The following is a 24,973-nucleotide window of genomic DNA, read 5'->3' as shown; positions in this document are numbered from 1 at the left end:
TTTACTGCCTGACTCAGTCTTCCCAAAATTCCTGAGGTTGTGGGCAATCAGGTCCCCGTTCTCAGAAATCCCGACCTGTAACCCAAGGATGATGTACGTTTCTGCTTGTTTTCAGGATCTCTATAGTGGGTTAATTGGCCCACTAATTGTTTGTCGGACACATTACCTGAAAGTATTCAATCCCGTGAAGAAACTGGAATTCTCCCTTCTGTTTTTAGTTTTTGATGAGAATGAATCTTGGTACTTAGATGACAACATCAAAACATACTCTGAGCACCCTGAGAGAGTAAACAAAGACAGTGATGAATTCATAGAAAGCAATAAAATGCATGGTATGATACCCTATTCCAAAACCTTTCCTTTCCCCCTTTCCTGCTTTTTTTTTTAAGAGAGAGAAAGGGAGAGAGTGAGACAGACTCCCGCATGCGGCCTGACCAGGATCCACCCAGCAACCCCTGTGTAGGGCCAATACTCAAATCAACTGAGCTATTTTTAGTGCCTGGGGCTGACGTTTGGAACAGCTGAGCTATCCTCAGTGCCCACGGCCAACAATCAGTTGAGCCACTGACTGTGGGAGGGGAAGAGGGAGAGAAGGGGGAAAGAAGGGGAAGAGAAGGGGACGAGAAGCGGATGGTCACTTCTCTTATGTGCCCTGAGTGGGAATCAAACTCGGGACATCCATAGGCCAGGCTGATACTGAGCCAACCGACCAGGGCCCCCCTTTCCTACTTTCAAATAAAATGACTTTGGAGAGATGATTCACAGGCTTCATTTTATAATGAACCATGCCCAACCTCACTCTGTGAGTTCTGTTCAGATTCTGTTCAAAGCAGAAAAGGGGCTGTATTCAAAATGATCAGCTTCTCTCCCAGTTCTAAAGTCTCATTCCCTTTTAACTAAATGCACAATCAGAACCAAGGCTTTTGGTGGAAAAGCAGTGTGACGCGACTGACCTTACAGTACTCATCTCCCTCGTGTCGCAAGATAACGTCTGTTGCCCGGAATAAGATGCCGTTCCTTCTAGACATCCCATTTTCTGTGGAAGCGTGGTTGGTTTCAGATCTCCCGAACACTAACAGGAATCCTGTGCTTCCCCCAGCAATTAACCTTCTAGACATCTCATTTTCTGTGGAAGCGTGGTTGGTTTCAGATCTCCCGAACACTAACAGGAATCCTGTGCTTCCCCCAGCAATTAACGGAAGAATGTTTGGGAACCTGCACGGCCTCACCATGCACGTGGGAGATGAAGTCAACTGGTACCTGATGGGAATGGGCAACGAGATCGACTTGCACTCGGTGCATTTCCACGGCCACAGCTTCCGATACCAGGTAAGAGCCACGCGCGGGTGTTCTTCTCGCTCTATCTGAAGGTGTTTTCATGCAAATGAAAAGACTTCCTCAGAGAGACTGAGGAGAAACTGAACGTTCCGAGAGAGGAATATAATATAAATACATTTCCTCGGGGTGGCACACGGCAGTGCCCGTTGCCATGGCCGACCCTGGTGACTGCCGGAGCTCTCTTCCTGGGATTTGCCATCTTGACTGGTCGTCCACGGAGTGCTGCTCACACACTCCTGGGCGAGGCATTGGAGTAGAAGGAAGCGTTGGCAGACGGTAGGAACAGTCGCATAATGGCGGGTCAGAGCAGAGAGAAGACATGCTTATCAGTGTTGCTTGTTCTGAACTCTGGGTCTTACATGGCCCGAAGCGAAGCAGAACACCCGTTGGGGCCCGAACACCCGTAGGTACCTCGATCTCAGTCCTCCGACCTCTCACGCCGTGCTGATTTCAGCGGAAGTCAACGGCCCCTTCGCAGATGCTTCTCACCTACCTTTGAGTTAAAGTAGGAAATTCAGAAACCACCAGAAAAGGCCTTGTTGTTCCCTGTATCGTGGTGTACCTGGACGTCCCGTTCTCGGCAGACCTGCCAGCCTGCCCCTAACAGAAGTACGGCCAGTGGCTGTGTGTCTGGGCAGGACGGGGCGCGAACAGCCCCGGGTTCCGCCTTCCCGTGGGTCTCCTTTTCTGCTCCCTCAGCGCCCTCCCTGCCCTCGAGTCCCACAGGGCGGGTGCAGCAGCAGGGATGTGAGGGCTGCGACGGGGCCACAGCTCAGCTCCCTGAGTGACGCAAGTGCTCTGGCAGAAAGGCCGGGTTGACGTGTCAGCGGCACCGGCGGTCCTGAGTGATGGACGTTGATAGCATCTTTCCTTCGCGCTCACCTGGTGGCCCAGGACGCCAACAGTTCATGGACCCCACGCCTCCCTGTTTGTATTCAACATCGAAATATAAGGGGGCTCTTTTATTTTTTTTTTAAATAGATCAATTTTTAAAAATAGATCCTTTTTTTTTTTTTTTTTTTTTTTTTTTTTACAGAGACAGAGTCAGAGAGAGGGATAGTAGACAGGGATGGAGAGATGAGAAGTATCAATCATCAGTTTTTCGTTGCGCATTGTGACAACACCTTAGTTGTTCATTGATTGCTTTCTCATGTGTGCCTTGACCATGGGGCTACAGCAGACCGAGTAACCCCTTGCTCAAGCCAGCAACCTTGGGTCCAAGCTGGTGAGCTTTTGCTCAAACCAGATGAGTCCGCACTCAAGCTGGCGACCTCGTGGTCTCGAACCTGGCATCCCAGTCCGACGCTCTATCCACTGCGCCACTGCCTGGTCAGGCAATCCATTTTTCTTTTTCTTCTTTTTTTTTTATTTTTCTGAAGTTGGAAACGGGGAGGCAGTCAGACAGACTCCTGCATGCGCCCAACCAGGATCCACCCGGCATGCCCACCAGGGGGCGACGCTCTGCCCACCAGGGGGCGATGCTCTGCCCCTCCAGGGCGTCGCTCTGTTGCAACCAGAGCCACTCCAGCACCTGGGGCAGAGGCCAAGGAGCCATCCCCAGCGCCCGGGCCATCTTTGCTCCAATGGAGCCTCGGCTGCTGGAGGGGAAGAGAGAGACAGAGAGGAAGGAGAGGGGGAGGGGTGGAGAAGCAGATGGACGCTTCTCCTGTGTGCCCTGGCCGGGAATCGAACTCGGGACTCCTGCATGCCAGGCCGACGCTCTACCACTGAGCCAACCGGCCAGGGCCACGATCCATTTTTCTTATATATCCCTGAGCTGTCCAATGAAAAATCATCTGAATGAATTCTCACAAATAATCAACATTATACACACACAAAAATATATTTTTTTGTCATTTTCAAATTAAGCACAGGGGCGTCTATAGTTCCGATGTCTTTGACATTTTCCCTGGGACATACCAAACCCTGGAAATGTTGCCAAAAACACCTGGAACCTGGTTACTGCACTGCCACGTGACTGACCACATTCACGCGGGAATGGAAACTACTTACACCGTTCTGCCAAATAAAGGTGAGTATCCAGTCGGTAATTCTAGAAGGCGCACACTGCGAGTATAATTAAGATAGACGCAGTCCTTTGCCTAAATACTTCCCCCAAGATGAAGCGTTTGTGAATTTGCTGTTCTTTTTTCCTTCTCTATCTCTGAACAGGACTTTAAAAAAATTTTTTTAATTCTAAATGGTATGGGATAGTGCTTTTCTGACAGTTGGTTCTGAAAAACAGCACCAGTACTCTCTAAGCTAGTACAAACTGACACCAATTAGATGCGCTATAATTATACTTAAAATGGATATAAGAGCTGCCTTGTTACATTTATAAAGAAACTAACCATGGTTTACAGACACATTTAATTTCTTTCTTAAAAGAAAACTTTTTTTTTTCTACATTGTACCCTGATACACCAAAAGCACCCTCGCCTGCAAAAAAAAAAAAATCCCCAAATAATCAATATAACTTCAAACAAGCAACCAGGCAGAACAGTGTCCTTCTCGTTCTGGAGGGGAGGGTGTGTTCTTGAGCACTGTCTGTGAGACCGTCTCAGTCTGAGTGGGCTGCTATAGCGAGATGCTTGCCTGAGGAGCTTAGAAAGGACAGATACTTATTCTCACTGGGACTGAGGCTGTTAGCCCGGGATCAGGGTCCCGGCGTGGTTGAGTGAGGGCACTTTTCTGGGTTGCAGACTTCTTGTCTTGTCCTCTATGGCAAAAAGGGCAAGCTAGCTCTCCGGAGTCTCTTTAACAAGGGGACACAGCCCACGCACGGGGGCTGCACCCTCATGACCTAATCACTTCCCATAGGCACCCCTCCCTAACACTATCATCTTAGGCATTAGGTTTTCTTTTTTCATTCATTTTTTTTTTCATTTTAGTTAGAGGAGGGGAGGCAGAGAGAGACTCCTGCATGCTCCCCAACCGGGATCCAACCGGCATGCCCACCAGGGGGCGATACTCTGCCCATCTGGGGCATTGCTTTTGTTGCAACTGGAGCCATTCTAGCGCCTGAGGCGGAGGCCATGGAGCCATCCTCAGTGCCCGGGGCCAACTCTGCTCCAATGGAGCCTTGACTGAGGGAGGAGAAGAGAGAAAGAGAGAGACAAAGGAGAGGGGGAAGGGTGGAGAAGCCGATGGGCACTTCTCCTGTGTACCCTGACCAGGAATTGAACCCAGGACATCCATATGCCAGGCTGACTCTCTATCACTTAGCTAACTGGCCAAGGCTCTTTTTTTTTTTTTTTTTAATTTATTTTTCTGAAGCTGGAAACGGGGAGAGACAGTCAGACAGACTCCCGCATGTGCCTGACCGGGATCCACCCGGCACGCCCACCAGGGGCGACGCTCTGCCCACCAGGGGGTGATGCTCTGCCCCTCCGGGGCGTCGCTCTGTCGCGACCAGAGCCACTCCAGCACCTGGGGCAGAGGCCAAGGAGCCATCCCCAGCGCCCGGGCCATCTTTGCTCCAATGGAGCCTTGGCTGTGGGAGGGGAAGAGAGAGACAGAGAGGAAGGAGAGGGGGAGGGGTGGAGAAGCAGATGGGCGCCTCTCCTGTGTGCCCTGGCCAGGAATCGAACCCGGGACTTCTGCACGCCAGGCCGACGCTCTACTACTGAGCCAACTGGCCAGGGCCTCTTTTTTTTTAATATAAGTGAGAGGAGGGGAGGCAGAAATACAGACTCCCACATGCACCTTGACCGAGATCCACCCGGCAAGGTCACCAGGGGGCGATGCTCTGCCCATCTGGGGCGCTGCTCCTTTGGTCAGCAACTGAGTTATTTTTAGTGCCTGAGGCCAGGCCAGGGAGCCATCCTCGGTGCCAGCAGCCAACTCACTCAAGCCAATCAAGCCATGGCTGTGGGACGGGAGAAAGAGAGAGAGAGAAAGAGAGAGGGGGGAAGGGGAAGGGTGGAAAAGCCGATGGGTGCTTCTCCTGTGTGCCCTGACCAGGAACAAACCCAGAACACCCACATGCTGGCTGACGTTCTACCACTGAGCCAGTCAGCTAGTGCCAAGGGTTTTCAACATATAAAAATTAGGGGGTGCGGGGAGGGGATGCAGGAGTGACATCAACATTCAGATCATAGCACAGATCCAGGAAAAAATAGAACAAATTCCCTGCTCCCCCCACCCCAGCAACACTCCCTCCCTCACAGGCAGGCAGACAGACAGACACACACACACACCAGAATCAAAACACAGGAAAGGCAGTGTTTATCCTTCTGTGGATCAACACTGACATAATGTATCGTGTGCAGTGAAACTCCTGCTCTGTGGTTGCAGGCTGGCGGGCGTGGCTCTTTCCCCGCTCTCCCCAGAGCCCAGAATTGTTGCAATCGGCCTCGGTGGTGGCAAATCCAACACGGGGCAATTAATGTAGAGTCAACAATTCCTTGTGTTTCTTTCTAAAAACAGACACAAAGGAAACATTTAAATAGAAGAAAATAGAGAAGTCACTGATAGATCAACCATGAGTGCAGATGAAAAGTTTTCATTTCTCTCGGGTCTTAGATCAACTCCTTGTCCCGTGAAAAACTACTTCTATCAAAAAGCCTTTATCACAAGGACAGGGACTGGAGCACCAACCCGAAACACCCAAGGACTCAAAACAGGCAAAGTTAACCCGGGTTTCACGCCAGGAACCGCTGAGCCAGGTGAAGGGTCAAACTTGAGAAAGAAAGCCTCAGTCTGCACAGAACATCATGAGCACACACATTTAATGCCCCTCCAAGGGGTGGTCCCGCTCAGAAAAAGAACTTAAGGGCGGGAGGACAGAGAGGGAGGGAGTTCGGGCACGCAAGTAGGCAGCGTGCACTCGCAGGGGTCGTCCAACTTTTTATAAAAACGGCCCACTTTTGCAGTGCTGGTCTACCTGGTCCCTACCGCCCACTAGTGGGCGGTACAGCTTTCATGATGGGCCAATCGCGGCGCTGTTTGGTTGCACGGTAGGGACCAGGTTGACCAGCACTGCAAAAGTGGGCGGTTTTTATAAAAAGTTTGACAACCCCTGGGGGCACTGCCCCAGGCTGGTCCTCCCAGACGCTGAGGCTCCTTCGCCCCAGGAGCCCGGACCAGGGGGTGGCTGCGTGCTGGGTTTTCAGAAAGGGGAGATTGTTTTAAAAAGCCATAGAGAAAATTGTGGAACAAATAGAAAATGGCAAGGAAAAAGAAAAAAAAAAATATTGGAAAAAAAGGTTCAAGAGAAATTTGGCATTTACAAAGAAAAACAGGTACGTTGTGGTAGGGCTGAAAGCAGCAGTCGTGAATAAAAAAAAAGAGTTTATATACAGAAAAACGGGGAGTGGCAGCTATCAGTCTGAATTATCTGCAGATAAATTTGATAAGGCCTCACACAAGTCCACATCAATCCTGAATCCGAGAATAGTTCCTTCCTACTGTGACATAGACAGGCGAGCACTTGAGGTTGGAGGGATTTTTTGAAATATTATGCACCGGGAGACACACAGTTTCCTCTACCAACCAAACGAAAACAAAGCCGTCATCCTTAGTAAAACGCTTCATTTCTCCAACCAGAGGAAGCGTAAGAAAGACCTCCTATGACAACTTTTTAAAAAGCTGTTTATTTAGACTCCGATATTCTTTTTTTTTTTTTTTTTGTATTTTTCCAAAGCTGGAAACGGGGAGAGACAGTCAGACAGACTCCCGCATGCGCCCGACCGGGATCCACCCGGCACGCCCACCAGGGGGGGATGCTCTGCCCCTCCGGGGCGTTGCTCTGTTGGGACCAGAGCCACTCTAGCGCCTGGGGCAGAGGCCAGGGAGCCATCCCCAGCACCCGGGCCATCTTTGCTCCAATGGAGCCTTGGCTGCGGGAGGGGAAAAGAGACAGAGAGGAAGGAGGGGGGGTGGAGAAGCAAATGGGCGCCTCTCCTATGTGCCCTGGCCAGGAATTGAACCCGGGTCCCCCGCACGCCAGGCCGACGCTCTACCGCTGAGCCAACCGGCCAGGGCTTAGACTCCGATATTCTTATGACACTCACAACCTTTTGAAGCACAGAACAGAAAGCTTGCTTAGCTCTACGTTCCTTACAGGCAGGGACGAGGTATTCTTTCTTCCAGTAAAGACCAAACCCAGTGCCGTGTTCCACTTGGTAAATAGACTGCTCACATAAATTAGCGGATATTTCAAAATGACTATGAAGTGATAAAAAAAAGCATTTGATTTATTATTATTATTAAACATCAGAAAAACAAACAAGTCAAAGAAAGTGGTTCGATGATGCAAATGAGATGCAAAGCCAACTTTGATTTCATTGGTGAAAATGCACCCTACAAAAGGCTGAAAGTACTGGAGTATCTGCCCGTTCCCCAATCCCCTCATTTTTGTGAGCAGTGTATCTAACCACCTATTCATTCAATGAAAGGGAATTTTACACACTTCCTTTGGACATCAGGTCAGACTTACAGAACAGTACTCGAGAATCCCACATGCCCTTCCTGCAGCTCCCCTGGGCACTGCATTTTGCACAAGTGACACTGGCTTTTTTTCATCTCCCCCCATCTCCCTCTTTCCACATACACCTTATACATATATGTGTGTGTAGTAAAAATACATTGTAAGCCCTGGCTGGTTGGCTCAGCGGTAGAGCGTCGGCCTGGCGTGCGGGGGACCCAGGTTCGATTCCTGGCCAGGGCACATAGGAGAGGCGCCCATTTGCTTCTCCACCCCACCCCCTCCTTCCTCTCTGTCTCTCTCTTCCCCTCCCGCAGCCAAGGCTCCATTGGAGCAAAGATGGCCCGGGCGCTGGGGATGGCTCCTTGGCCTCTGCCTCAGGCGATAGAGTGGCTCTGGTCGCGGCACAGCGACGCTCCGGAGGGGCAGAGCATCGCCCCCTGGTGGACAGAGCGTCGCCCCTGGTGGGCGTGCCAGGTGGATCCCGGTTGGGCACATGCAGAGTCTGTCTGACTGTCTCTCCCCGTTTCCAGCTTCAGAAAAATACAAAAAAAAAAAAATACATTGTAAATATGCTCGTGTTTCCTAAAAACAAGGACGTTCTTGTACATAAAGAAAATACAGCTGTCAAAATCAGGAAGTTAAAAAATCATCCAACACTACAGACCCTTTCAAATTCCAACCGTTCTAATCGTGTTCCTCATAGAAAAAACTCTGCTCACGCTCCGAGTCCGGCTGGCATGGCCTCTCGGTCTCCTTAGTCTGATTAGTTCCCTTGGCCTTGGCCTTCCACAACTTGGGCATTTTTAAAGAATACCGGGCACCTGCCCTGTAGAATGTACTGCGGTGTGGACTTGTCTAATGTTTCCTCGTGATTAGAGTCAGACGGTGCGTTTTTTGGCAAGACACACACAGACATGATACTGCTTTTCTCAGTACACGTGTCAAGAGGCGCATGATGTTGATGTGTTGTTCCCTGCCTGGTCATGTTAACTTCGAGCATTTGTCTGCCAGGTTTCTGCAGTGTCATGTTACTGTTTTTCCCTCTATAATTAATAAGGATCGGTGGTGGTGGTGGGGAGTAGTTTTCTTTTAAACAAAGCAGTACTGAAATGAAAGATGTGTTTCTAAACATACAACAAGCAGAAAAATATAAATGAATCAATAAAATATTTTGAAAAATTAGAATGCGTTTCGAGCATCATGCACTAATTTTTTAAATCATATGATATATAATACTATTTTTAATAATGGTTTCAAAATTTCTTTTTCTATAGAGACCACGTCTGGCCGAAAGAAATAAATTGGTGATAAGTGAAAAAAAAAAACCCAATTAAACAGAACATTTACATTGGAATGGCTATATGCATTAAAAAAAAGAATGAAAACACACTTTGGTGCATTTGTGGGGAAACTGTGTTAAACTGTTTCACATGCAAAGATCAGCAGACTATTACCCATGTTGACTCTAATATACTAGGTAATATGTTGATAGACATAGGCCATTCATATCACCATCATTGGGGCTTACAAAACTATTTTTAAAAAAAGTCTATGACCAGACGTTGTCCCGGGTGGGTCCTCAGAGGATTGCTACTAAGATTCATTGAAATGTTTCCAATCATTGGGTTCCCCTCCATCGCTCTGATGGGCTGCTGACACCATTCCAAATGAACCAGTGGACAGAGTGGTACAGAAAGTAAAATTTAAAATAATATATAGTGAATTAATAAATAACAAAATAAAAATAAAAAGATTCCAAATCTGGTAGGAACCCTGGAAAAAAAACAGTCGAAAGGGCACGAACTGGAGAAATGCAGAGTTAAGAAACAATTCCACAGACTAAATCCCAACGTTTTCATCGGGGAAAACGTTTCCCGATAGAGTCGTGCCAGGTGCCAGGTGAGCAGCCTCTTCCCAGCCTCACCGAAAGTCCAAACACACTGTCAGTGAGCCGAACTGGGACTCAACACTGTTTAATACGGGGATTAAGAAAGAAGACATAGTTGTGAATGCAATGATCTATTCCTTTATTTTCACATATACTCGAGCTACAAGAGCAAGAATACACATCCACAAATAAAGAAACAAGGCTTTGGCGGAAAAGCATGCATTCACCAGATCACATCCACAGCCCCAGAGGAAGAAGAGAGTTCACTTGGTCAACTTCTACTCCACTTGATTCAGAGAGAAACACAGCATGTGTTTTAAACGTTAACAAAAAATAAAGTTTGCAGTCTTTCACTGTGGGAAAACATGAACCTCTTACTCAAAGAAAGCTGTTTCAAAAAGTGGCCCAATAGAAAAACAACAACAACTGGAAAACTCAAGAAAATCAAATTATGGACCATGTGCTGTGACATTCTTTCACACGCAACTTGCAAAATGGTTCTTTGTGTTCCTGGGATGAAAAAGATAATGGTCATGTCTCCAACAGCAGCAGTAAATAGATGTTTCTTGAAATAAGACCCAGTCTCTTCCTTTAAAAACAGATGCCTTCTGCCCGACCAGGTGGTGGCGCAGTAGATAGAGCGTCGGACTGGGATGCAGAAGACCCAGGTTCGAGACCCCGAGGTCGCCAGCTTGAGTGTGGGCTCATCTGGTTTGAGCAAGGCTCACCAGCTTGGACCCAAGGTCACTGGCTCAAGCAAGGGGTTACTCGGTCTGCTGTAGCCCCACGATCAATGCACATATGAGAAAACAATCAACGAACCACTAAGGTGCCACAACAAAAAACTGATGATTGAAGCTTCTCATCTCTCTCCGTTCCTGTCTATCTGTCCCTATCTATCCTTCTCGCTGACTCTCTCTCTCTGTCTTAGTTTAAAAAACAAACAAACAAACAAACAGATGCCTCCTTTGGGGAAGTTCTTAGGCCTTGTCACTGTTGTACAGTCTGGACAGTGAAATAGGTTCGGGTGATGAACGCCGCGACACCGTAGGAAGGACCGCAACCAGAAAGCGTCAGCGGTGTACGCACACATTCTGTATGAAAATCCTTTCTATTTTTACCTGGCGTTCAAATTTTTAAAATTCAGTCTCAGATGCTATTGTACTAGCTTTCTTTTCCATTGATTTCTGAGAGAGAAACAGGGAGGGAGGGAGTCTGAAGCACCAGCGTCTTGTTCCACTTAGCTGTCCCATCTCCTCCTGCACACATTGGTCGCTTCTCGTACGTGTCCTGACCGGAGGTCGATGCCCGCTGATTTTCAAATGATACCTTCAAGTCAATGATTTCTTTTGACTGCAGTAAAGAAGATAGGGCAAGAAAAACGCCACGGTGCCGTCTTCCGGAAGGACATTCAAGAAATCCCTCAGTTCCAGGTCCACGGCCACCACGGACAGTGTTTCTGTTTGCAAGAAAGAGGAACTGAGTTAGAGCTACATGTATTTCATCCAATTCTCTTATCACTCAACCAGCTAGAAGTTCATTCAGGTAACAAAATAATATAACTACAAAAGGAAAAAAATTCTCATAAGTTCACATAATACTTCCTACTTATTATTCCTTCTAGAATCTTTTGAAGTTTATTTTCTGTTAAGCCCCATGAAATTTGGGCTTACTATTTCATTGCTATATTATTACAATTTTTTTTCAACAAAATTCTGTTTTATAGAGAAAAAATACCATCATTTCAATACTGTTTTTAATGGCGGAACTATATTGCAACCAATTAATCGAGACTGTTTGCTAGGACGGCAAATACTGTTAATTGTTGGATAACATTTTCCTAAGTCAGTTCCTCTGTGAGATTTTCATGTGATTAATGAACACAAAGCCGTTTTCATGACCAAACTTTTGTTCCCTCAAACTGCAAAATAATGAGCTCCAGTGAACATTTTAAACAGTAAGGAATTTAGCAAACACTTTTGAAAAGATACTATATAACTCGAAGAGGATTGCTTCCTTTTAAGTGCTGCCCCCTGCTGGGAAGAGAAGGGCTGTTCCCCAGTAAACACCCTTGAGAGTCACTCCCTGAGTGACCCTAGCGTGTCCACCACTACTAACTCGACTTGATAAAGCTGCTCGGCTGTGCGTGCGTCCGCCCAATGTTACCCATCCAATATTCAGCAACCTAAACTGCCCTTCACACAAATGAGCGGCACCCCCTTGTTGCTAAAAGCTCATGAGTAGAGCAGTAGTGATTTACAGGAAGGATCCCTCGCTCTGGAATCAGACAGACTTGGGCAGAGGTAAGACTCTTTAACTTCAGAAAATCATTTAACTTCCTGAGTCCTATCTTCCTCATCTATAATGTCGTGTTCCATCTGCTAGCTTCCAGAGCCCTTTGAGAATTAAACACAAGGACGCACATTTAACATCAGAGAAACATTAACAATAACTAACTCGTTTGTAACACCCATGTAAAAAACATGAATCACCAATGCTTCCCTACCAAACCAGTTTACTTAGCCCAGATGGGGAGCCTCTTAGTAGTATCCTCCATAGAAAAGAACCTGGTTGGGGCCAGTGCACAGGAGTTAAGAGAGCCAACAAGTCCTGGCACTGCCCGGTTCTCTCCTGCCAACCAGTGTGGGGCTAATACAGACTATAACTCCCAGAAAATGGGCAGTATCTTAATCCTTAGAGTTCCTTAAATCCTCCAGGATGCCTAGGAAATGTTGTTTAAGTATTGAAAACACTTATTTCTGGCTGGTTGGGACTTTAAAGGATTACTTTTTAAACTGCTTTACGTTTTTATACTTGACTCGGTCATGAGAATGTGTAATAAGAAGCACAGTTCACGATGAGAAAACCAGTACCGAGTATTTCCTTGAAACAAACAAGCCAACAGAAACCCCAGATTCGGCGGCTCTGCATGATGCCAGGGTTCTCAGCCAGTATGCTGTTGCCCCCCAAGGGACATCTAACAATGTCTGGAGACATTTCTGTTTGTCATAACTGGGACAGTGCCATTGGTATTATGTGTATAGAGGCCAGAGATGCTGTTCAACATCCTCAAATGTACAGGACACACACACTTTTGGGTCCAGAATGTCAATAGTGCCAAGGTTGAGAAACACTGCTGAGTCGAGACAAGAATTCCAAGCTCCTAAACATATTACGTCCCTGAGCTCTATTCCTAACCCTACGGTCTTGCAATCCTAACATTTTACTCCCGAGTTACCCCTGGCCTTCTCGCCAGTCCCAGGATGTTACAGACACTGCCTTGCCTCGGCTCACTCCGTAAGCAGAAGATCTGGAACTCAGTTCCAGTTCTCCAGGCTCCATCCCCGCTCGCGGCTGACAGAAGGACGTCCCTTGAAAGGAGACTCCAAAACCTCAGAAACATTGATATGTAAAGACACATGTAGCCCCATGTTCATTGCAGCACTGTTCACAGTGGCCAGGACATGGAAACAACCAAAAAGCCCTTCAATAGAAGACTGGATAAAGAAGATGTGGCACATATGCACTATGGAATACTACTCAGCCATAAGAAATGATGACATCAGATCATTTACAACAAAATGGTGGGATCTTGATAACATTATACGGAGTGAAATAAGTAAATCAGAAAAAAACAAGAACTACATGATTGCATACATTGGTGGAACATAAAAACGAGACTAAGAGACATGGACAAGAGTGTGGTGGTTACCAGGGGTGGGGGGAGGGAAGATGCAGGAGGGAGGGAGGGAGGGAGAGAGTTAGGGGGAGGGGGAGGGGCACAGAGAACTAGATAGAGGGTGACAGAGGACAATCTGACTCTGGGCGAGGGGTATGCATCATAATTTAATGACAAGATAACCTAGACATGTTTTCTTTGAATATATGTACCCTGATTTATTAATGTCATCCCATTAACATTAATAAAAATTTATTAAAAAAAAAAAAAAAAAAAGAAAGGAGACCCATAGTCACTCAGACTCTCCCTTCGGAATGAAGCCGTAGTTACAGAACGCCTTCCAGGCGAGGCACTCTGCTGGTTGGGGGTGCAGACTGGAAGGTGACTGGAGCACTGACCAGCTCTCCCAGTACCGCAGTCTAATGCACCCACGTGTGTGCACAGACACAGACGTATTTCGAAGATACAAAAAATGGCACATGTGGAGGAATGATCACGGGTAAGTGAGGCGTGCGGAGTCTGGGGAGGTGGATCAGAAAAGTATGGAGAGAAGAAAACAGGCAGCAAGCTCTGGGACATTTCTCACAGCGATATTGTTTCTGAGACATCGCCTTGGGCAACAAAAGAAAGGGAAACAAAAAAGGCAAATGGAACTACAGCAAACTAAACAGTTTTTTTGCACAAGAAAGAGAGCTGCCAACAAGATGAAAAGACAACCCACTGGGACAGAGAACGTATTTGCCAATAATAATCTGATAAGGGGTTAATATAAAATTCTTAGAGTAGTTATAAAACTCAACACCAAAAACACAAGTAATACAAATAAAAAATGGGCAAAGGACCCGAATAGACACTTCTCCAAAGAGGACATACAGATGCCACTAGACATATGAAAAGATGCTTAATGTTACTAATCATCAGAGAAATGCAAATTAAAACCACAATGAGATGAACACCTTACACCTGTCAGAATGGCCATCATGAATGAATCAGAGGATGTGGAGGAAAGGGAACCCTCCTGCACTGCTTGTGGGAATGCAGACGGGTGCAGCCACGGTGGAAGATAGTCTGGAGTTACCTCCAAGAATTAAAAATGGAGCTGCCTTATGATCCAGTGATTTCACTTCTGGGAAGATATCCAAAGAATCCTGAAACATGAATTTCAAAGAATCTATGCGCCCCTATGTTCACTGTAGTGTTACTTACAATGGCCGAGATCAGGAAGCAGCCCAAGTGCCCATCAGTAGATGAGTGGATAAAAAAGCTGTGGGCCATCTACACAGTGGAATACTACACAGCCATAAAAAGGAAGGAAATCTTACCTTCTGCTACAGTATGGATGGACCTGGGGGTTATTATTATGCTGAGTGAACTAAGCCAGTCAGAGCAAGACAAGTACCATATGGTTTCACTCATATGTGGAATCTAACAAACAAAATAAATGAGCAAATGAAATAGAGACCAACTCAGAGAGAGAGGAGGGAAGATAAATGGTGACAGAAGGAGAACTGGGGTGATGAACACACGATACAATACGGATGATATATTGTACAACTGTGCACCTGCAACCTATATCATTTTATTCATCAGTGTCACCCCAATAAATTCAATAAAAAATACAGACAAGCCCTGGCTGGTGGTGCAGTGACTAGAGCACCATCCCAGAGCAGTGATGTTGCCTGTTTGAGCCCAGGATCACTGGCTCGACCCCAAGGTCACCGGTTCAAGCCCCAGTCAGGGAATGTATGAGAAGCAATCGATGGGTGCCCAAAGTGGAACAACAAGTTGATGTTTCTTTGTTTCGCTTTCTCTCGCCCTTCTTCTCTCTCAAAACTTTTTGAGTACCCTAACGATGTGACTGAGGTACGAAGACGTGGGCCATCTCACTGGAGAATGAAACCAAAAATGACTCAAGGAGATGGGAAAAAAGTTAGTCTCAAGTCACCTCCTCCCCATCATGAATAGGAATCTGTAGAGAAACACCTGCCAGTGGCCACTGGCTCTGCCTAACATCTTATAACTCAATGACCTCTGCTGGGAAATCCAGTTCTCACACTATCAATTTCTAATGTATTATGCATACTGACATCAGTATAACCACACCTCTGTCTTCAGGCCAAGAAATAACTAGTGATGTTATTAACACAGAAGAGTCAACAACTTGATAACCATACATCTCTCAAGATTTCCAAATGATTGTGAACTATAAAAATTCAAATAACTACCAATGCCATAAAATACTGCATAGTTGAAAGACAACTTTTAGATCCTTGAGAACCTTATCATTCCTAAATACTTGCTTACAATTAGGACTAGTAATGAGAATCCTCTTAATTTCCTACATGAAGTAATAAATTAAGCACGAAGATCTGTAATAAAAATGTAATTGTTCTAATGAAAAATCAAAATTTTAAATTACTGAGGTTGTGAGTTTCCACGGCTGTGATAACTTGTTAAGTATGTGAAGAGATGAACTTAAAAGCATCAGCTCCATAGCTGGAAGAAATGAACGAATCATCAAACATGATGGGGGACATGGGGATGTTGAGAAGAAGCTCTCCAGACGATTCTAAGAGCCTCTTCACCTCACTGAGGAGCTCATGAAGAAAACACAGAAAGCAGCCTGACCAGGTGGTGGCGCAGTGGAGAGAGCGTCAACCGGGGACTCTGAGGACCCAGGTTCAAAACCCCGAGGTCGCCGGCTTGAGCATGGCGTCACTGACTGGAGTGTGGATCACAGACATGACCCCATGGACGCTGGCTTGAGCCCAAAGGTCGCTGACTTGAGCTCAAAATTGCTGGCTTGGCTGGAGCCCCCTCCAATGAAGGCATATATGAAAAACCAATCACTGAACAGCTAAACTGTTACAACAACAAGTTGATGCTTCTTATCTTTCTCCCTTCCTGTCTGCCCCACCCCCTCTCTCAAACAAACAAACAAACAAAAAACAGAGAAAAAAATTATGAAAACTAAAACTAAGACACAATTAAATTTATATTCAAGCAAAAATGATCGCTACCTTTCAAGGATGACAGGTAAAGTTGATACTTCTCTCCTCCACATTTTATTCTCTGACAAAGTTCAGGCAGTAGCTTTTTCCACCACAAAGTCTATCTTAGGAAAAAATGAGTAAGTGTTAAGTTTGGTGCATTTTACATTAAGATTTCTAACAAGAATAAGAAGTCCATGCAGGGAAGTGCAGGGCAAAAATACCTCACTACAGTTAAGGCGACAAACTTTGTTATAACAGAAATTCTATGAGCTGGCAGTGTTCTGCTTAAATTATAAAAGATTTGTAGCTTGAAAATCTAATAATATGTATGTGGTGCATATGTACACAGCTATTTGCAAGAAGAAACATACCCTAGATCATCTCTTAGGTGGCAGGGAGGGAGGGAGGGAGGGAGGGAGGGAGGGAGGGAGGGAGGGAGGGAAGGAAAGGAAGGATTAAAGCCTAAAACCCTAATTTCTAAACTAAAGACCATGTAGCACAAAAATATTTACCCATCGTCATTATGTTTCCCAAATCTTCAGGTGAGAGCCCACCTCATCTTCAAATGAGAGATTTTTTAATGGAGATAACCTACCATCACCATACACTGTAAGAGCCTCAAATACTACTCAAAACACACAACACGGGCCCTGGCTGGTTGGCTCAGTGGTAGAGCATCAGCTGGCATGTGGAAGTCCCAGGTTCGGTTCCCGGCCAGGGCACATAGGAGAAGCCTGCTTCTCTACCCTTCCCTCTCTCCTTTCTCTCTCTCTCTCTTCCCCTCCCGCAGCCGAGGCTCCATTAGAGCAAAGTTGGCCCGGGCGCTGAGGATAGCTCTATGGCCTCTGCCTCAGGAGCCAGAATGGCTCTGGTTGCAACAGAGCAACACCCCAGATGGGCAGAGCATCGCCCCCTGGTGGACATGCTGGGTGGATCCCGGTCAGGAGCACGCAGGAATCGGTCTGACTTTGTAAAAATACAAAACAAAACAAAACAAAACAAAGAACCATACAATATGTTAAATATTATATGTGTGCTCTTCTGACCCGCGCAGTCCTGTGTAGCTGGATTGGAGTAATTTGTCCTCATTTTGCACAAGAGGCAGCAAGATGACCAAGTCTGGTTATCACTGATCAAGCCTGAAACACGCAATCTGAAGAGCATACCCGGTTCTCGTCCTTGAGTTCGTGGCTGGCGTAGGGGATGACCGCTTCCGGGCACCTGTCCAGCAGCGTGTCTATGCACTGCTCGTACTCCTTCAAGCGCGTCCGACACAGGACCTGGATGCTGAGGCCGGCGGCCGTGTCTTCGGAGAGCGGTTCCAAGAACGGAACCGCGGAAGCGATGTCAAATGAAGGGCCACAGAGAAGAGACTAGCAACAGAAAAGTGAAGCGTTATGGAAGGAGGCACCCACAAATCTAAGTACAAAATACAGAGCACAATTTATTAAAGAAGACTATAAACCTCGCTTGCCAAAAAACAAAAACAAAAATAATGCCAATTTTATAGCATATGCATCTGGTGTTAACTTTAAGTGAAGTATTAAATAATATTCAAACCACCTCTAGTTTAAAGGATAACAATCTGTTTCACATAACACGATTCTCTCTGCTTTGGGTAGACGGCATTTTAAAACTAAGGGGACTGCTTCAGGACTCTCCTAAGGAAAGAATCAACAGTGTGGGTACAGCTTGATGTCCAATGACATTCACTCCAAGAGTCTTTACAATATTGGAAAACTAGAAGCAACCTAAATGTTACCCAAAAACGGGCTGAGTCAACTATGGTACATTTGTATGAAGGAATATTATACAGCTGTCAAAATTGTTTTCAAAGGCTACTTAGTGACATGATAAAATGAGTAAAATAATTTCAATAGTAAACCACCTTCAGAAGCTGCCCAGCTGTGGAAATCCACATGGGGGCACACACAGGGGCGCCTTAGGAGGGCACAGAGCCCGAGACAGGGCCCCTCAATGAGCGGCGGACAAAGCCCCCTCGCTTCCTAATTCCTGTGTGTTCCCACTTGTTTCTATTTCCCATTATTTCGAAACCTGTTATTTCTAAAGTTTCTACAATAAGCATGCGCTGCACTACACACATAACCAAAAAGAATACTTAACACTCGAGAACTAAAGCAATGGTTAAGAACCAAATGATTTGTTTCGATACCATTTGCCGCAAGCTGATTCACAAAGTGGGCTCAGTATTCAGAATGGTGACCAGTATTTTCCTTTTAAGCATTTTAGCTATAAATATACTTGACTCTTAGCCATCCAGATCTGAGGTGCACAGGTCCACTCTCTCTACATGCCGATGTTTTCAACTGACCCGCACAGTTCAAACCGAGTTGTTTAACTCGCAGCTGGCTCTTATGTGCTGAGAGCTGACTTACATTATATGTGAGTTGTCCCCTCTGCAGGCCAGGGGTGCCCTTCGCCCCCACGACGTCCAAGGGTCAACTGTACTACTCTTGACTCTCCCACCAGAATAACCTCCATTTCCCCTTTCGTCTGGATAAAGGTGAGATGGTCAAATACCGACTTTCTTCTTCCTGCATCTTTTTTTTGCTACAGCTTCTCGGGCTCTTGGGAGGACATGGAATGTGAACTATCTCTTCACGGTCGGCGTGATTGTTTTATTCCAAACTTCTACCAAGGAATGGCTAAGAAAATAAGGTCGGTCCCTTTACTTCCCGTGAGTTTAATAATCATCTTAGTCTGAATAATTTCCTGACAGTGAGATAGCAAACATGACATAAGGGGACCCTCTGCCCCTCAGATGATCTCCCGACATAAAAGAAAACAGATTATTTCTGTACTCAACTTTTGATTAATGGAGACAGCGGACCGGGTAGGCGGGAGCAAGGCATGGGTAACCCGAACTATGTAGTTAAAGCTTCGTACAAAGTGTAACCGGTTACCCGTGAACTTTTCCTTAGTTTTATCGATATTATCAGAATTTATAAGTAAGAAACACCAGACAACACATATATTAGTAAATAAAAAGTCCAAAGGTTACTATTACCTTTTTTTTTTTATTAAGTGGAGGCAGGGAGGTAGAGACAGACTCCCACATGCGCCTCGACCGGGATCCACCCGGCAAGGCCCCTACCAGGCAATGCTCTGCCCTCGGGGCTGCTGCTCCGTTGCTCAGCAACTGAGCTATTTTAGTGCCAAAAGCAAGGCTATAGAGCCCTCCTCAGTGCCCAGGGCCAACTTTGCTCGAACCATTCGAGCCATGGCTGCAGGAGAGGAAGGGGGGGGGAATGGAGAAGCAGATGGTCACTTCTGTGGGCCCTGTCTGGGAATCAAACCTGGGACATCCAGATACCAGGCCAATGCTCTACTGCTGAGCCAACCAGCCAGGAGCAACCACTACTCTTTAAATGACTCTGAATGCTGTCTGTGTCTTAGCAGACGGCTCCACTTTCTCAGTTCTGAATGCTGTCTGTGTCTTAGCAGACGGCTCCACTTTCTCAGCACTGGCCTCCAGCATGAGCACTGCCGACCCCTGCTCCGGTCGAGCCCCCTTGCCCGCAGCCTACGCTGCAGTGAACGGAGCACTCCGGCTTCTCCGCCCGCACAGCCGCTGCGGCTCTGAGGAGGGGGCGGGTGAGGGGGTGGCGAGGGCCCGTGACAGTTCTGGGAAAGGGCAGGGCATTTAACAGTCACTGTGCCATTTCAAACAGCAGCTTTTTGACACGTAGATGATTTCTATATTGTTTTTATTTCAACTTTTGCACAAATGTGGTTCCTGTTGACAGTGGCTGAGAACAAGAGACTCACATCAAACCTGTGTGGTGGGGTGGGGGTGGGGTCACAGCATTTTGAAAAAGTGGAGATGGATTTGAACTTCTCCACTCCTCTAGGTGAGAAGCATGTAAAATCTGTTTTGTTTTGTTTTTTGTATTTTTCCGAAGTGAGAAGCGGGGAGGCAGACAGAGTCTTGCATGCACCTGACCAGGATCCACCCAGCATGCCCACCAGAGGGTGATGCTCTGCCCATCTGGGGCGTTGCTCTGTTGCGGCTGCAGCCATTCTAGCACCTGAGGTAGAGGCCACAGAGCCATCCTCAGCTCCCGGACCAAGTTTGCTCCAATGGAGCCTTGGCTGTGGGAGGGGAAGAAAGAGACAGAGAGGAAGGAGAGGGGGAGGGGTGGAGAAGCAGATGGGCGCTTCTCCTGTGTGCCCTGGCCAGGGATTGAACCCGGGACTTCCACATACCAGGCTGATGCTCTACAGCTGAGCAAACCAACCGGCCAGGGCTAAATCTTTTTGTTTTTTTTTTTTTACAGAGACTGAGTGAGAGTCAGAGAGAGGGATAGATAGGGACAGACAGACAGGAAGAGAGAGAGATGAGAAGCATCAATTATCAGTTTTTCATTGCACATTGCGACACCTTAGTTGTTCATTGATTGCTTTCTCATACGTGCCTTGACCGCAGGCCTTCAGCAGACCGAGTAACCCCTTGCTCAAGCCAGCAACCTTGGGTTCAAGCTGGTAAGCCTTGCTCAAACCAGATGCACCCATGCTTAAGCTGGCAACCTTGGGGTCTTGAACCTGGGTCCTCCACATCCCAGTCCGATGCTCTATCCACTGTGCCACTGCCTGGTCAAGCTCTTTTTGTTTCTTGAGGGTCATTTTGTTCTTAATGATTAAGATGAATTGACCCACAGACCATCTAGAAAGAGCTATTATCATTAGGAGAATGCTTTAGGGAACTTTCTCGGCTGACTACATTTTTCTATCCTTTAATACCGTGATGGTGAACCTTTTTATAAAAACCACCCACTTTTGTAGTGCTAGTCAACCTGGTCCCTCCCGCCCCCTAGTGGGCGTTCCAGCTCTCATGGCGGGCCAATCGCGGCTCTGTTTGGTTGCTCCGCCAACCGCCCAGGGTGGGTTTCCACAAGCAATAACCACACTGACAGCCGTTCCAGGTGTTTAATCAGGGGCTGCAAACTCAAAAATGTCAAGAGGCCTGGGCAGCTGGGTGGGGGGAACAGGGACACTGCACCCTCAGTGTGCAGACCCGGAAGACGCAGAGACAAGAACGGTGGCAGGGGTGACAGCGCCCAGAGGGGAGCCACTGGTCCGTTCAGGCAGCAAGGGCCCAGGGTTGCCAGTTCTGCCAAATTTTTCAAGAGGCACTCGAAACTCAGAATGCTTCATTTAAAAAATGTCCATTTTTATCATTTGGTCGATACAGTGGACAGGCCAAACAAAACAGATCCAGGGTTCTGGCTGGTCATTGGACCACTGAACTACATAAAATAAAATCATATCCACAGGTAGCCCAGCCCGATCCACCCAACCGAATTCAAAATTAAACCTCAGTTCTCATTTCCACTCAAAACACTGTCCCAGATATTCTTACAGGATGATCTACATTCTCTGCTCATACTACTTTTTTTGTTGTTGTTAAAAAAGTCCTTTTGGGAGCCAGGTGAGCTGGCTGCTTGGACCTCTTGCCTCTTACACAGAAGGGAGTGGCTGGCCACGTGACCTTTGCACTCACTCATGTACTGGTCACGCCCCCCCCCCCCCCCCCCCCCCCCGCCACGTGAGCAGGACAGAGCAGGACCCTTCTGGAGCGCCTGAGCACGCCCACCTGGGGACTGTCCCGCAAGGTCGTAACTCGAGATGGACAGAACACCTGACCTCCTACCCTATTCACAGCCTGCGTTTAATTAGGATATGTAGAGTCACCAAAAAATGAGTCATTTTTAGTTACCTGTAATTTGGAGAGATCGTCTGTGTAATTTTTGTCAGCTAAGGAATCGGATGATAGTAAGACATTAACCCATGGATAGATTAGGCCATAATGACTGCAGGCGTTTATCTAAAATATAAAAGAAATGAACATAAACAAAATTCAACAAGACAAGACGTTCTTCATCCGTTCCAGAAAGAGCAAGCAATCGGTAATCCCAGCGGCGTTGCAGAACGAAGTAGACACTTTCTTGGGAACGGGAAAAGCGGTCTTTTAGGATCTATTCCCCTGGGAAAAGTTTCAGCCTTCCTGCTTCTCGGTGAACAGATCAGCACTAAATACTTCCTCATACCTTAAAATATTCAAAGGAGGTACTTTCCAGCAAAAAAAGAAAAGAAAGAAAGAAAGCAACAGTACTTTTAAGCTAATACTCAAAAAGTTAACAGTACTACTACTAGAAGGAATTTTTTTATTTCTACCACCTTCCTTGGGAAACAAATCCGCTCCTGTAAATGCTCAAGGCAGTTCCCACAGAGCAGCGCTGTGTGAAGAAGCTGGTGGCTCTCCGGGCAAGCTGGGGCCCCCTGAGAGCCGGGGGGTGGACGGAGCAGGGCAGACAGGCTGGCAGCAGTGGGGAGGGCTCCATCAGGCCCAGAGCCGCTGACGGGACAGGGTGGTCTGAGACATCTGTGTTCGTGTTCCCCTTCCTGACCGCCCCGAGGAAGCCCCTTCCCTCAGGCGAGGGCTGCTGATGTCCCACTGCCAGTCAGTAACACAGGAGCAGCGTGGGCACGCTTCGGAATATCAAGTTTTTTAAAGCGTGTGCAGCTTCACTCATGGACAAGTTTTTGTCTTTGCTTGTTTTAAGCGAGAGGAGGAGGAGAGGGAGAGAGACAGGCTCCCGCATGAGAGAGAGAGAGAAAGAGACGGGTTCCCACATGCACCCCGACTGGGATCCACCTAGCAACTCCAGTTTGGGGCCAGTGCTTGGACCAACCAAGCTGTCCTCCACAGCTGGGGCTTGACACTCAAGACCAACTGAGCCACTGGCTGCCAGAGGGGAAAAGGGAGAGAAAGGGGGGGGGGGGGAGCAGAGAAGCAGATGGTTGCTTCTCCTGTGTGCCCTGACCGGGAAGTGAACCCAGGATGTCTGCACTCCCGGCCAACATCCACTGAGCGAACCGGCCGGGGCTAAAAAGTTTGTAAGTGTATTTTTAACTCCTGATTTTAAAAAAAAGATATCTGATCATATAAATTAGGTTTGACTCAAAGCCATGAAAAAGAGGAAGGTACCTTACTGTAACGTGTAACAGATCATCCCGTGCTCTTACCAGGTCCTTCGACGTTCGCAGCGGCGTGGTGTCCGGGGGCTGCCTGGTCGACAGCCTCCAGGTGTACTGGGACGTGAGCTTGGAGAAGAGGCCCTGCAGGAGCACCTCCGGGACACGCGCCGCCAGCTGGGCTTCCCAGAAGTCCACCAGGAGCTGCGGGGCCGCGCCTCCATCCTGCCCGCAGAGCACCTGGGACACAGCGGAACGAGCCCCAGCCCCCGATGGACAGACAGCACGGCTCACGGTACCGCTGTCTGAGCAGCAAGCACTCCGCCGTGTGGCCACGCCCTTAGTAAGTCAGGAGCGTGAGTGCCACGGAGAAGCCGGCGTAGGCGTTTTAACAGGAAACCGGTTCTACCTTGCGTGAATGGAACTTCTCTAGATGTATTCTTTTCATCTATACTTGTATACATCAGTTATGTCTAAGTTTGTTTGGTTTTTTTCAATAAACAAATGAAAACTCACTTCTCTTATTCTACTCCATGCCCCCCCCCCCGCCCGCCTGCCATCACCACCACCACCAATTTCATCAGGACATCCAGAACAATGGACGTTTTCAAAGTGACAGACCTTAAAGAAGGAATCTGCTTCTTCAATGCCGATCCTGTTGTTCTTCTGCAAGCCCAGGACGGCACCGACCAGCAAGCCGGGCTGAGTCTCCTTCAAGTGAACGGCAAGCTCGGTTGGAACTATCTGTCCCTTCTGCTGAATCAACAGCCGAGGTTCAAGAATAAAGCCACATACCAACTTCATCTTAAGATTAAAAACAAAAAAAAATAGGAATAAAATGTACTTTGTATGACATCTTGGAAATACATGCTAGTACAGTCAACATGAATAATTAATTAAGCTACTAATAACCTCAACCTTTTTCTTTTAACGACAAAGATCAGTCCTTACTCTAAGAAGGACATCCTTGTTAACCGTCTTCATGGAAGTTACTAATATTTAATTCAGCATCAAGATGCCCTGTTTTTAGAGAGAGCTTTACATTTCACAATACTATTAAGCTTTCCCAAAATTATGGGAAGAAAGTTCATCTTTCTAGAATGCCACTCTTCCAAGCAGAGGACAGCTCAATGATGACTTGTTTTTCCCGTCATGACAAAATATCATTTGTCCCGCAATAAAGCACGCCTGCTCTTCTCGTTTTGGAAACTGAAGTCACACTGCGGGCCTGTGACCACCGTCGGGCAGTAACACAGCAGTGCAGGGCGTGTGACCACCGTCGGGCAGTAACACAACAGGGCAGGGCGTGTGACCACCGTCGGGCAGTAACACAACAGGGCAGGGCGTGTGACCACCGTCGGGCAGTAACACAACAGCGCAGGGCGTGTGACCACCGTCGGGCAGTAACACAACAGTGCAGGGCGTGTGACCACCGTCGGGCAGTAGTAACACAACAGCGCAGGGCGTGTGACCACCGTCGGGCAGTAACACAACAGTGCAGGGCGTGTGACCACCGTCGGGCAGTAACACAACAGAGCAGGGCGTGTGACCACCGTCGGGCAGTAACACAACAGTGCAGGGCGTGTGACCACCGTCGGGCAGTAGTAACACAACAGTGCAGGGCGTGTGACCACCGTCGGGCAGTAACA

The 24,973-nt window shown here is 47.3% G+C and overlaps 2 protein-coding genes across 4 annotated transcripts in view; one reads left to right on the top strand and one right to left on the bottom strand.

Moving 5' to 3' along the window:
• The window catches only part of CP (ceruloplasmin), a 64,210-nt gene extending 40,371 nt beyond the window's left edge, over nt 1-23,839 (top strand). For 2 of the 3 annotated variants that reach the window (XM_066347735.1, XM_066347734.1), the window contains exons 16-20: nt 116-332; nt 1,190-1,329; nt 3,208-3,370; nt 18,906-19,007; nt 23,379-23,839. In XM_066347735.1, the coding sequence (XP_066203832.1) occupies nt 116-332; nt 1,190-1,329; nt 3,208-3,370; nt 18,906-19,006 (621 nt within the window). In that variant the 3' untranslated portion in view covers nt 19,007; nt 23,379-23,839. Of the gene's footprint in view, nt 1-115; nt 333-1,189; nt 1,330-3,207; nt 3,371-9,042; nt 9,158-18,905; nt 19,008-23,378 lie in introns of those variants that run through there. The other variant, XM_066347736.1, reaches the window with a different exon arrangement.
• HPS3 (HPS3 biogenesis of lysosomal organelles complex 2 subunit 1) overlaps nt 9,781-24,973 on the bottom strand; it is a 41,897-nt gene continuing 26,704 nt past the window's right edge. Inside the window, exons 12-17 of the mRNA XM_066347740.1 lie at nt 23,946-24,128; nt 23,376-23,564; nt 22,066-22,173; nt 17,495-17,701; nt 16,356-16,446; nt 9,781-11,115 (exon numbers count right to left, since the gene is read on the bottom strand). Coding sequence (XP_066203837.1) covers nt 10,988-11,115; nt 16,356-16,446; nt 17,495-17,701; nt 22,066-22,173; nt 23,376-23,564; nt 23,946-24,128 — 906 coding nt within the window. The 3' untranslated portion in view covers nt 9,781-10,987. The remainder of the gene's footprint in view (nt 11,116-16,355; nt 16,447-17,494; nt 17,702-22,065; nt 22,174-23,375; nt 23,565-23,945; nt 24,129-24,973) is intronic.

The sequence above is a fragment of the Saccopteryx leptura genome, chromosome 8, assembly GCF_036850995.1.
Source record: "Saccopteryx leptura isolate mSacLep1 chromosome 8, mSacLep1_pri_phased_curated, whole genome shotgun sequence".
Lineage (NCBI taxonomy): Eukaryota > Metazoa > Chordata > Mammalia > Chiroptera > Emballonuridae > Saccopteryx > Saccopteryx leptura.
This window is presented reverse-complemented; position numbering and strand designations above follow the sequence as displayed.